This window comes from Grus americana, chromosome 2, assembly GCF_028858705.1.
Source record: "Grus americana isolate bGruAme1 chromosome 2, bGruAme1.mat, whole genome shotgun sequence".
NCBI lineage: Eukaryota > Metazoa > Chordata > Aves > Gruiformes > Gruidae > Grus > Grus americana.
Genome location: NC_072853.1, coordinates 162,707,084 through 162,720,663, shown reverse-complemented (window position 1 = coordinate 162,720,663; position 13,580 = coordinate 162,707,084). Strand labels below are relative to the sequence as shown.

At 42.5% G+C, this 13,580-nt stretch overlaps 1 protein-coding gene across 2 annotated transcripts in view; it reads left to right on the top strand.

Moving 5' to 3' along the window:
* LOC129202889 (sodium channel protein type 5 subunit alpha-like) overlaps window positions 1-13,580 on the top strand; it is a 216,745-nt gene that overhangs the window by 147,893 nt on the left and 55,272 nt on the right. For both annotated transcript variants that reach the window (XM_054816497.1, XM_054816498.1), the window contains one exon: window positions 12,236-12,382. In XM_054816497.1, the coding sequence (XP_054672472.1) occupies window positions 12,236-12,382 (147 nt within the window). The remainder of the gene's footprint in view (window positions 1-12,235; window positions 12,383-13,580) is intronic.

Here is a 13,580-nt window from a genome sequence, read left to right as displayed (position 1 = left end):
TGCAGGTCACTGCCGTTCCCCTGTGCATAGCCCTGATCAATGGTTTTCAACCTTTGTCTGCAGGCCTGAGGGGTCTACTGCTGAAAAGGTCCAAACGAGAAGCAAATTCATATATCCAGCAAACAATTTTATCAAATTTCTAGAGGAAAATGTGTGCGTGCAAGGGAATTCCAACTCAAAGACTCCAAATACATTGGCATAATAAATAAACAAAAATAGGAAGAAGCTCAACGGCAGAAATGATAATAGTGTAACGAGCTTTGCATTTGCTTTCCTGCAAAACCCTAACAAATTAGTGCAGCTGTAAATGCCTCCACGAGGAACAGAGCCGTGAGAACGCAGATCCCAAACGATTCAAAGATCTGTCATTTTTAGTGGTGCCCATTCCAAAGACATATGACCTCTGGACCCACAAAAAACTCTCTTGATCGGCACGTAGGCTACCGCGCAAGATATTATTGCACCTGTAGGTCAGTATGAAATCCCAGTTCCCTGGATATAGAGTCGCGAGCATTACGGCGTGCTAACCTTTGTATCGAGGGCAGCCCTGTGGGACTCTGAGGAATAAACTTCCACGCTCAGTCCCAGAAGCTTTAATCCTGCAAGCCCACACTCCACAGGGGTCCTTACATTCCTCCCTCCGGGATGGCCATGATAACCACGGCAGAGCTTGCAAAGGAACAATGTGAACAAGAGTAAAATTTACATGATTGCACTGAAAGGGCACAATTACGGTGAAGTATCTTTGTGTGTGGAGAGCATCATACAGAAATGAAACAAGAACTACCAAGGGTACACTAAACATTCAAATCTATTCTAACTTCCCCTAATTATAATCCATATTTTTACATATTTAAATATTTTAGCATGTACAAAGAGAATGTGTATGTATATTTACTTCTCAGGAGAAGACAATGTACCCTGCTTCACGTTAAAGTTGTTGGCTGACCTGGAATTTTAGCAGCCCTTTGGCAACATTTGTCAGAACCTTCCTTCCTCCTCATGCCTGTAGATTTGGGTGCAGTAGCGTGGGAGAAGAGGCAAAAGGAGATGCATAAACAGGGAGTATATGTATGCATGCCTCTCAAGCGTATGGCGAGGTAAATCTACACAATCCTTACGTGTCCTTTACTTCCTTTGCCAGTTGAAGGTCCTGGACCACACTCTGTTCATCATGTGCTCACATCAGTCCCGACCCATCTGTCATGACGGAAGGACTAAAGGGAGGCTGGTCTCAAGCAGAACCACAAAGTTGTTGATCCCGTTGTTAGGGTATTTTAGGGTGATGATCGGCTCAGCTTACAGCTCCTGTACCAATGCTGGGCTCTTCTGTGAAAGTCACAAAACTACTCTGCAGTAAGCTGTTGTGGCTATGAGAAATGGGCCCCACAGTGTTACGCGCAGCAGTTTGAAATTTCAGATGATGAGAAACCCTTCTGCGACTGCACATTTTCCTCTGAGTAATAGAAATGTCTAAGTTTAAATTTCAGCTGCCATTTCTATTATCAAAGCTTTCACTGGCAGCAGCCGTCTTCCTGAAAGCTACCAATTTGTGGCACTGTCATTGAGAAGGTTTCAGAGGGAGAAGCCCACCTGATAGCTTCTAAATCTCCTTTGATTACTGAGATGCAAGTGAGATACTCTGCCAGCTCAGAGAGGCAGGAGACACATGCCTGTAGCCCACACGTATGGTGAAAGGATCAGAAAGAAAAGCTGAACAAAAGAAAAGTCAGCACAGGTGCAAGAAGCTGGCAGAAGAGGAGTGAGGCTGAGAAAGGTCCACCTTGAAATTAATTAATTCATCTTTATTGTGTGATATGTGTGTTGATGCCAGTCACTGCAATATTTTCACTAAGGGCTTTACCTAACCCCCTTCCTTGCTCTGTTCATAGTGTTGGGGAAGTCTTTCCTTGTCAGTCCACAAGATTTCTTCAGGATTTGATGAGAAGTTTAACCTTATAATGAGAACAAGAATAATCATAACAAAAATATCATCCATCCAGTCAGACTTTGGACATGGTGTGCAAATAACCTTCTATTACGTTAAAACTGTCTTCCATTTTTCCTCTTTGAGATGTATAATTCAAATATGGGTTGTCCTAGCAGGAAAGCAGCTCTCAAAAGCTCAGCAGCAACCACAGCAACATGCTGGTTGCAGCTTCTCAAGTTTTTCTGAGGTTCTCATTTTGGCTTCCTAAATGATTAACATGTGGAAATTATTTTCCTGAACCTCTGTGGAGTGTCTTGTAATTCCTTATAAAGACCATCTTTTCACATGTGACATCAACTTTCAGAAGGAGTAAGAACCAGATTATGGGGACAGTAAGGTGATGGGACAATTCAGTCCACCTGACACAGAGGATCCTACCAGAACTTACCTGCAATTTAACTACACTGAAAGTTTCATACATCAGATGTTTCATACATCTTCAAAATTCCTACTTTAGTATTTATTAACCTTCAAGGTGCCCACAGCTGTAGCTCAGAGAGGTGTGTGCCTTTTTCACAGTGACATCACTTTGTGGTTCAGAGGAATCCTGCGATAGACTAAAAGGAGGTTCCAAATGAGTAACACTGGGTGTCCTGAATCAGCCCCCGAAGTACGGTGTCCTGCACTTATAACATTGAGCTCTGACTTGTTTCTGTTACCCCCCGCCTCAACAATGTCCAGGTCTTTCTGCATGGTATCTGAATCCTTTTCTGCATTGATGAGTTCCTACAGTCGGCAAAATTCATTAGTACAACCTCAGAAAATGGCTTTACCTTTTCCTTCTTTTTTGAGGCAGCCCAACAAGGCTGTTACTGCTTTCTCCCCGTTCTTAAATTTAATTACTTCATGTCCTGCCTCACTCAAACTGTTGTCCTGGACTTGATCTGTCTATAGCACGCCACTGAGAAGAAAATCCACGCTGCGGTGGCTAGTGACTCTTGGCCACATCTCACATTTGCCCCCTCTGCAGTGACAGAGCCGGGTACGGATGCTGCTTTCCGCAGAGATAACACCTTTGTATTTTCACATGCAGCGCAGTGCCAAGCCGGCAGCACTTGCCTGCTTGTCTTCAGAAAATGCCATTATTGATTTGTTCCGACGGAGTGGCTAATTGGGTCATATGGAAAGTGCTGGCTGCCTGCTGCCGGGATGGAGCGCTTTGCAGCTTCTTACCCCTTCCTCGACACCAGGCACGCACGCCGCGGGAGTGCTGCCTTTCCGTGCACGGCGGCCAGGTCCCAGCTCCCACCATGGCTGATTTGTGCCATCCTGAGACTGCAAAGCCGGTGGAGGGCCAGCCCATCCTCTTGCCTGAGGCTTACCCCTGGCTGTGGAAATCCTTTAAATAGCAGAGAGCAGTTATTGTGCCTGCTAGGGCTCACCTTCCTGTGACCTGGAAGGGAGTATTGCCTGCGGGAAGGGGACAGTGTCTTTCATTGCCTCTCAGGGTTTCCCACCTGCACAGCCGCACTTGGCAGTGTGTTCCTCCTACACCCCTCCAAGGCTGAGCGGCACCTCTGCTGTGATTTCCAGGAGGTTTGGGTCTGGGTCTGCACAGAGGACCCGAGGGGTGTACGTTGCCTGGATTTTGCACACCGAATGAGTATTCGTTGCTCCAGAGCATGCCTTGCTTTCTCAGTCATGTTCATTTTTTTTATCTCAATTGGCAGTTCTCCCCTTGTGTGTACCTTTGTCTGGGCTCCACCAAACACATCTGCCAGGAAAATCAGTTTTCCGGACTTTCATGAGTAAGTGCCTCTGTGCATGTCAATGACAGAGCCGGCTGCTTCCATAGTCTCTATTCAACGGTGCAGTTTCTATATGGCTCTGAACTGGATCAAACCCCCAAGCTTTTATTCTCTTCTTCCCCATATTTATTTCAGAATTACTGACTCATTTTATTCCATTTGACAAGGTGAAACTATTTCTGTTAGGTTTTTTTTTTGCATGTTTCTACCAGTAATCATAGTTTTGAGATCAGAGAGGATCATTAGGATCATCGTGGTTTAGCTTTCTCATAACACTAAGTGAAAGATTTCAACCAATAATTTCTACACAGAGCCTGTAAGTTTATTTTAGCTATAATACATCATTTGTAAGACAGAGAAAAGAATGAAATGTCTCAGGTAACAGAGAGTTCACCATCTGCATCTGGACCCACATCTGTTTCCGTTGTATACAGTGGACATTTTACTGTACAATTTCTGTGCATTACAGACCTGCTCCTAAACCTGAAGCGATTCTGTAAAAGTCAATAGAATTATTCCAGGTTGACATGTGTACCTGAAATTATTGAAAATTGCCATAAAAATGCCAGCGCATAAAGATTTTGATATAAAATTGTTTGTGACAATGTCTTATGCTCCTAATAATTCTAATGTCTATAAATCAGAGATACCATGAAGTCATGTGTTTATTTGACAGGGTACATTGATTTCAGCCTTTTACTGCAGGAAATATACTTTATTGTCAGGAACCATAATGCCCTTTCAAACGGTATTTATGTTCCGCCTGTTTTCAGTTCCAGTCTGTAGGCCACGTTCTCTTTTAGTGCAACTGGATAAAATACCTTTGAAGTCTGTTGATGACTCCCCAGTTCTTACTGGCAGGAGAGGGAGCCTACGTGTATATATGCATGCAGCACGCAATAAATCTTACAGCATTCTTCTTGTCAGCTTTATTTGGGCCCATATTTTTCTGATGATTAAGTAAGATAGCGGGGTTTTTTTCATTATTATTAGATACATAGTTTGCCTGGATTTCTCACTTTTTAAACTGTATGTTTTGCTTTGCATTTCTTGAAAACTGTGTAGAACTCAATTATGTGCTAATTATTGGTAGCAATAAAATAGAATATTTCTGTATTTATTGTCTTCAAAAGAAGAGCAGCAAGGCCATTAGAAAAAGAAAAAGGACTGTGAATCACAGCAGCAGATTTAAAGCACACGTGTCTGCATCTTTGCTTTTACATATAGAAAGACTTTTGTGTTTATTTTGTTTCAGTACGATGGGGCAGAAGGAGAAGACACCGTGTCAGATCTCTGCTGACGTGATTAGAGCAGTCACACTGCGAACAAAGGTTTTAGGATGCTTATTCAGTACGCGGTGGCAGGGAAATATATTTGTCCACAGCATAATGCCTGAGGTGCAGGAAACACAGGGAGCTGATGGAGGAGAGAAAGAGGAGGGTGAAAAAAAAAAAAAAGAGAGGCAAAAAAAAGAAAAAAAAAAAAAGCCTGGCATTGAAAGAACCGATATCAGGCGTAGCGGACTTGACAACATGCATTTGGACAAGTGCCCGGACCGTGGACTGCGCGTCAGTCACAGCCCACTGGGTGCCATTTCCCAGTATCCATATCCCTCCCTGGAGCAAAATGCTGCCCAGAAATGAGCATTTCTCACTGTTTCTCCCTTTGGTAAAGAAAATGTCGACATTTAACATTTTGGACAAAATGAACAGTAGCCAGTTCCCCAGCAGCTCCTGTGCCAAGTGAGACAGTGCGTGCATGCGTGTGTCAGAGGGTTGAAATTACTCTCGTTAATTATGGCCCAGAATATCAAAATTTAAAATAATGGTTATTTTGTTGCTGTTGCCTGTAATAACATGAGACTTCCTTAATGATCAAAATATTAACGCCTTATTTGGGTGAAAGGTTCCGAGTTATTTCAGGAAGTCTCACTCACTGCATTTTGAGGCAAACTTCCAAAATTTAAACTTCCATCAGAGGAGCCCATTAGTTTCAGTTCTTCATATTGTACTGTGGAGAGATCCAAATTACCAAAAGAAACATAAAGTAGATTGTGATTAAACTTCAAAATGCAATTTAGCAGAAGGTATGGGCTTGAACTCTGAACAATGAACATTTATGAAACGCTTTCACTGCCTATTTAAGCCTATTGAATTGATAACAGGCTAAATTAATTTTGGCAGTCCATCTTTTTGCCAAGTTCTCCCACATAGACTAATTTTAAGAGTCAACCCTTGGAATAATGAATCTGCGTTTTATTATGGGCAGTGTGTTGCCCAGTGTGGGAAGAGATCTTAGGCCAGCAAGGCAGAAGCCATTAGAAATAATGTGCCTTGCTCCTCTGCGACCAGAGTTCAAACGCTTAAAATGTTCCGGATTAATCGAAGAAGGAGCACTGCTAAACTGATGTTTCCCTCCTTGTGGGATGATGTTTGGCAAAGCATCCAGCGCTTGTGCAGAGATCAGCAGTTAGTGGCTTTGGTGGCGTTTGTCTAGCAAAGTTTTAGTTCACCTTTATTCAAAATTAAAGGAAATACCAGGGCAGGCGGGTTCCAGGGGACATTTTGCTGTTAACAGCCTCTGCTGAGCAGCTGTGGTTTCTGGCCAGCCTTAGCCTTCACCATTCTGAATTTTAAGGGCCGGATTCTGGTATTTTTATCCGGATAAGTACTCACAGGTGCATTATTTTTCAGAACAAGTGCTGCACTTTGCTTCCAAATACCCTGCAACTTTCAGGAAGAAAACAAATGTGTTTCTGAGGTCCATCAGGAGGACAAGTTCTGTGTTTAGCTACATAGGCATAAGTTCAAACCACAATGGCATAACTCTGACAGATGACAGCTCAATTGGAATCTCCCTTGGGACCTGTGGACATCCAAGTAGAGGGGCATAATTTCATCTACTGGTACATACACCGGGAGCTGGGCAACAAGCCTGTGCTGTTTCTGAACTTGGACACTATTATATTTAACTTGTTTTGCCCACATTGCTCTTCTGTATGCGTCTGTTAGTGATTTGGGTTTTAATAAATAGGGTTCCTATGAAGTCTGGGTCATCAAGAAGAAGAAAAATAATCCAGATGGATTCACATGGCAGCACCTTCTAATTCTGATGTCTAACCACTTCCTTTGCACTGGATTGTGTCTGACTTTTGCATAGAAGAATGGCAAGAGAAAAGACTGGGAAGGGTAGAAAAGGGCTGAAAAACTGAACAAAAACCAGTCTACTGAGCTAGACATCTTTCTGGTGGTTTCTTCTGAAGTGTAATGAGGGACCAGGTGGCATAGGATGAAGAGTGGGGATGACCAGTCTCAAATAATCAGGTTTAGACTTTCTCTTTCCAGTTTTTATACCTTCTCTGAGGAATTTTCAGGTCTTAAATTATGTACGTGTGTTTCAACCTTAAGGTAGGACTTCACACGCTTTACATCAGTATCATAAACATGGTAGTCTGCTAATAAAATGCACTTGTAAGTGAATGTAGTGTAGCATGAGTTCCTCTCTGTGTCTTAGCTGTAATCCTAGCACTATGGTGTGGTATGACTCCAGGTTTTCCTCTGATTTCTCATGAAACCAAGTAGTGGCAACTCTGCTTTACAGAAGCAATTCTTTGAAACGGGTTAGAGAGGTTCTTAAATGTGCACACTTAAAATTGACAGCTGCACACTAGCCCTCTTTTATTCCTAGCAGAATAAGTGATATTAATCTTCCCCTTCTTGTATTAAGGAAGCAAGGGGATTTTCCTGATGTATTTGGTGATTTTTCTTCTCATGCTAAATGTGCAGAAAGACAAATCCACTGATTTTATTGGTACTACAAGGATTTACATTTATTTGTGAAAGAGGAGAACCAAGACCATAAACAACCTGGTTCTGGTAATAAGAAACCACGATTTGTTTCCCTGGTTTGTGGCTATTTATTTCTGTCCCATTTTAGCTCAGATTTTTCAAGGCTTTTCAGAAAGACTAAATACAGCATATCTGAGAGTTGTTGGCCCGACAGCTCTGCAGACTGTAGTCTCCTGTTTACTTTACACACCAAACAGGTGCCACCGAGGCAGAAATGCAAGCTCGCTGTATTTCAGCAGCATTGCAATCTGCTTGCTTCTCCACTTATGTAGAGGTAGGATATAAATAGTTCGTTTTTCACAATCATTTACTTCTTGGCTTCTTTGCAGAGGAAGGGTGCCAGTTACTAGACACAAACTGTTGCTGGGAAAGGATGCCAATTGCTACCAGGCATGGTAATTTTATGAAATCCATAGCTGTCTGCAAGGAGGAACACAAACATCAACAATTACTTTACAGAGTAAACAGTCCTCTTGTAACTATGTGTGCCACACTGCTGAACTGGGTTTACTATACATGAAAAGCTCTTCAGACTCCTATTATGGTGTCCAAAAACTGGCTATAGGAAGCTTTGCAGGTTAAAATATATTGTAATCTATTAAATTACTAATTGCTGATCTATTGATCTGCATTTATCAAGGTTGGCTCAATTTCATAGTGTCAATCCTCCATGCTAAAGAAACAATACTTGTGTTGCCAGTGTCCTTGTCAGCTGATGATGCTTCCTCTGACGGGCAGTGTCCCGTGATAAAGTAGGGTCCCACCTGTATGGCCAAGTGTGTACAGATTTGTATGTGGGGGGATCAGGACAAGCCTCCACTGCTCTGAGTCTGCACCTGGAAATGTCCTGACCATCTAATCCCTGGAAAGTGAGGGCAGAACCTGGACATCCCTGAGTTCCCATTAGTGTCTCAAAATTAGTCTTCAAAGAGACAGAGGGATACATGAGCCTGGTGGGGAGCAGAGAAGACACATAGGGTTGAAGCTTCCCATTGTACCACGGACTGAGCAAAGGGCAGTCTGCATTTGCACTGTCCCACCAGAGACAGGGGATACCCAGTACACCTCATAAAATAACTTAAATCAACTATATCCTGCCACATCCTTCATCCTTGCTTACTGACTCTGCAGTGACAGTTGCAAGGGGGGAGGGCTCCAGAGCCAATTCCCATTTTTTGCCTCCCCACCTGCTTGGGAGAGGAAGCTTCCTGCTATCAAAGGCTTTGCACATTTTCTTTCCCACAACAGCCGTGGCCAGGGAATCAGGGAACAAATGTTACAAGCCAGGGTCATGATCTAGGGAGTGAGTGAAGCATCAGGAGAACCCATTTGAGCTGATCACCATCTGAAAGGCGGGTCCTGGGATCCTCTTTCTAAATTTGTTCGCACAGGATGGAAAAAATGATATTTCCGTGGGGAAGGAATAAAGCGAATCCTTGCTGATGACAGGTATTTGTCTTGTTTTGCCAACAGCAAGTCCTCTTTCCAAAAGAGCGGCATTTGCACTAATCCCCATTTGAGCCTGAAACAATTAGCCGATCTGTGCTTTTCAGAGGCAGAACGCAGTGTGGAGCCTTTGTATTTATTTGTGTCAGCAAACAAGTATGTGGGTCCGTGCACAAACACACTTGAGATGTCACCCAGATTAAGCTCTATTTTCAATCTGGTTGCTGTTTTTCTGGTGCTACAACTGACCTGCGGCACGCAAGGGGACAACACTGGGTCCATCCTCCTCCGTGCGCTAATTACTGGTACAGGGTTGGCAGATCACCTCTTTTTAGGGCCCGGATCAGAGCAGAGGTGAAAAAACTTTTGGTTTATGCTCTAAAGGAGCTGAGGTCTGTCCTGGGCTCCCAACCCTCTGTTTGCATGCACAAAGTTTTTATATTGCTGAATGGTTTTACTTTATAAATTATGAAAACAACTGAATCAATAAATATTAACATAGTGTGTATTGCCTTGGCAACATGGCACTTGATACAAAAATTAAAAACAAATTATATAAACCACCCACGTAGGGGAGCTTTACAGCAGATAAACCTGCTGCCGTTGCTGCCAGAAGAACGAATCATCTGGAATCAGAACAAAAGCAAACAGTCCGAAGTTAAACAATGTAAACCAAAGGCACCTTTCCCCAGACAGGGCTGTGCTGATCTTGAGGTGCTGTGTGCTGGAAATGACACGGCTGCATCCCATAAGAGTGGTTTAGCAGGGATGGCATCAGTTGTTTGCAAAACCTCGGCTGATTCCCTATCACTCCTTTTGGGATCAGTCTATACAACCAGGTTCTGTTGAAGAATCTGGTTCTGTTAGAGATTTTTTTCCCACCTTATAAATTTGCAGGACAAGTCTGAAAACACACGATGATGAACCAAACCATTGTCTGAGCACATGTGCATGTTGTCCCCATTGGATAATTTGCCAGGATATATTTCATCAGTTTTAATTAACATTAACTCATTGGATACTTGGTACAAGTATGATTTCTGGGAAGCAGCTGGGTCCACATTTGCTACAGTTTAGTCTCTAGGAAAGTGTTGCTAAGTCTCGGTACCACACGGAGGGGTTAGCAAATAGGGAATTGGTGTAAGTTTGGCATTTGACTTCAGCTTAGTGCAATAATTTGTTTAACAACTTGAGTGTTCGTCAGATCAACTGAGCTACACAGTCTGTTCTCATACACTGCATAGTTTCTAATGAATCCGAGTGCGCAACCTTTCTGCATAAACGAACTCGAGACGTCACCTCAGATTGCACTGCAGTTTTAACATGAAACAATTGTTTCTGTTGTTTTAGTGCTATAACCAATATCATGCCATTGAGATTACGTGGTACTAAGTTGTATGCACATTGCATTAAAAAAACCCCTTTTTATGGCTGAGCGCCTTACTTGTGCATACTCTGCCTCCCACATTAGCTTCTCCCCTGAATATTACACGATTTTCAAAGATGCGCCTTAAAGAGTGTTACTTTTTGACAGGGATGGAACTGTAACTCAATGGTTATGGGAGCAATCTCTGGCCTATGAAGATCAGGGCTAAACTGTGCCTAGAAATTATATGTAATACATTCTTATGCAGAGGGTACGGGCTTGGACATACATAATTTAATTTATTAAAGTTAGAATATATTTTAGACCACATGCTGTCTGAAGCAGGAAACAAATAATTTGATTTTAAAATAATTTGCTAGAAACACAGAACGACATTTGAAAGGACTGGTACAAACCTGACAGTCCGAAAGTATTTATACGGAGAGCAATTTGCTTAACCAACTGCTTCCTTTGTGTCATCTGTTCTTTCAGATAGTTATATTTGGAATAAAGTGTTTTTCTGCTCCTGGTACCTCTTGAAGGACTTCCTGTGGTGATGTGGCTTTAGAACTGAGGCAGGTAGGCTGCGGCTCCCTGGGGAAGGGAAACTCGCTTAATACATGAATAACGTCGAATGTCAGTCAAGCCAAGGGAAAAAAAAAAGGTGGACAAGTGAAAGATAAATAGGTTTAAATAATTACTGTTGAAATCCTGTTATGCTTGTAATTTTTTTCTCAGCATGGAAGTCCTTCTGTAAGCAATTCAGCACAACCCTTTGAAACCGGCTGGAGTTTTATTAATATTTTAGTAGCAGCATTAGTAATGGCATGAATGATGGCAGTGCTGTGATGAGCTATGGAGTTTTCAGAGAAATCCCTGTCTTCAGTGAATCAATAAAGCCACATTGATTTACACCAGCAGAGAACCTGGGCCTCCAGATGTAGGGACCAGCCCTGCAAACATACTCTCCTGTGCTGTTAGTCCTGGGAGTACTTCTAGAGAGCTCAGCAGCAATAATCATCACCCCAGGAAGAAGTGGCTGGATTTAATGGCACCACTCATACTAGCAAGCACTGGGTCTAGTCAGATGTGTTTGCAGCAAAAAAAATTATTGCTCTGATTCCAGAGTCCATCTCTTTTTAGCAAAGTACTTAAGGATGTGCTCTGCTTTCAACCTGCGGTTAAGTCCCGTTGGCATCAGTGGGTGCAAAGTAGTCTTAAGTGTTTTGCTGAATAGGAGCTGCATACGTTTATGTGTTTACCTGCAGTTTCTCCACATCTACTCTAAGCTACCTTTTATCTCTTTCTGTGAACTTTACGTTTTCCTCCCTTTCAATGTATATCTTGTATCCTGTGAGCGCGGTTTTTTCCACACTGTTTCAAGCAGACTGGTAGCACAGTGTTGGGTATTGCACTTGTGCCTTTCTCCAGCTGCAACACTGAGTATCGCTGCCTGATCGTGCAACTTCAGAGTACACCCCTCGGTTATTTGACTGAACTGCAAGCTCCTTTCTGTGTGCCTTGGGTCATTGGAGGCAACTTGTGTCTCAAAACCAGACTCAAAATGGAGATTGCCCCAGCAACAATAGCTGAAAAAAAAGTTGGCCTATTTGTATTTCCATTTTTCTAAAGCCAGATATCTTGACATATCCAGTTGCTAAAGCTCAAAAGTTGCAGAATAAGCTTGTGTTATCTCATTCCTTGCCATTTACCTTAAGATATTGTGCCCTGACAAGTATAGTCCAGGCTATTTTCTCTTCTAGCTGGGCAGTTCTCCTTAAGAAATAAGCATGTTATCAAAGAAAAGGAAAATAAACCCATCTAGGATTATTTCCAGCAGGAAAAACAGCTGCAGCTGAGGGGGCAGCGATGCCAAAGCCCAGGCGTCCGGAGTCAGAACTCTGAGATTTGTGAAGAGTTAAGTGAGTTGCACGCGGATAAGCAGTTGAAGGCTGAGCCACCACCTCCAGTAGGGCAAAAAGAGGTAACAGAAACAACTTTCCTACATGATACTGCATGCAATTCCTTGCACCAGCTCCGTAGTGCATGTCACCGATTTATGTGGGCTTTATGGCTTGTATGGTTTGTGAAGTTGTAGGAAAACAACAGTACATAGTAGGTATTACAGTCTTAATAAAGAAGAGAGAGGATTTTGATGTTATGAAAATAATTGGAAAGCTTGGAAAATGTGCATTATAAGTTAAGATGGGATTTCAGAGGCTTTGAAAAAAACAAATCGTCTGTAATGTTACTGTCTTATTTTAGCAGCAAATATGTGTGTTTTTTCCCTCTGAAAAGCAGCTCTAAGAATGAAAAGCAGCTCTAAGAATGGCCTCTGCTGACTCGGCAGATCGGTACCTGGGGTTCACTGGAGGGCATCTGTTATCTGTTGCAGATTACCATTTCTTTTCCCGTTAGGTCATAGACCCAAGAAAGGTGCAACAATTTAAGTAGCTGACATGAAGATACTAACTAAATAGTAAGCCTTGGTATCATCCAGCTGGTGTTGGCCAAAGTGCAGCTCACTTGTTTCTCAATGTGTACACATTAACATTTATTTTCAATTTGTAGGATTATGTTGTCCTTACAAACATGAATAACAAAACCACCTGTATTTGTAATGTACGCTGAGTGACTCCAGGCTTTAAATTCCCTGTATCCTACTTGCTGACTTGTTGGGGAGTTTTCCCATTCAGATTTAGCATTTTATTAATATAACATTTGCCTTTATTATTAGAGAGTGATGGATTCCTGTCTTTGAAATCAGGAACTGGAGGTTTTGGGTAATGTCCTGGGAGGCTGGGGAACTCTGTAGCTCCTTGAGATTAGAACCAGTGGTGGTTTTGAGGGACTGAATTAATGAAAGGCAAAGGATGGCATAGTATCAACAAGCATCATGCCTCTCCCAATTCTGCTATAAAACTGCTGGCAAATTGGTGCCCAGCAGGAGCGATTCCATGGAGAAATCTTGATAGGACAACAGGAAACAGAGCCATCACAGAGTCACAGCTCATCTTCTCCAGGCCTGCTGATTCATATTGTCATATGGGGTGGAATTTACTCAACTAAATGTAGACATCTGCATCTGAACTTGTTATCTGAGGCCCCTTTATAGTCAATGAGGATCTGGAGCCAACATAGTTAGGTAAATGTGTCTCGTCTCCAACTGAAATCAACATTTA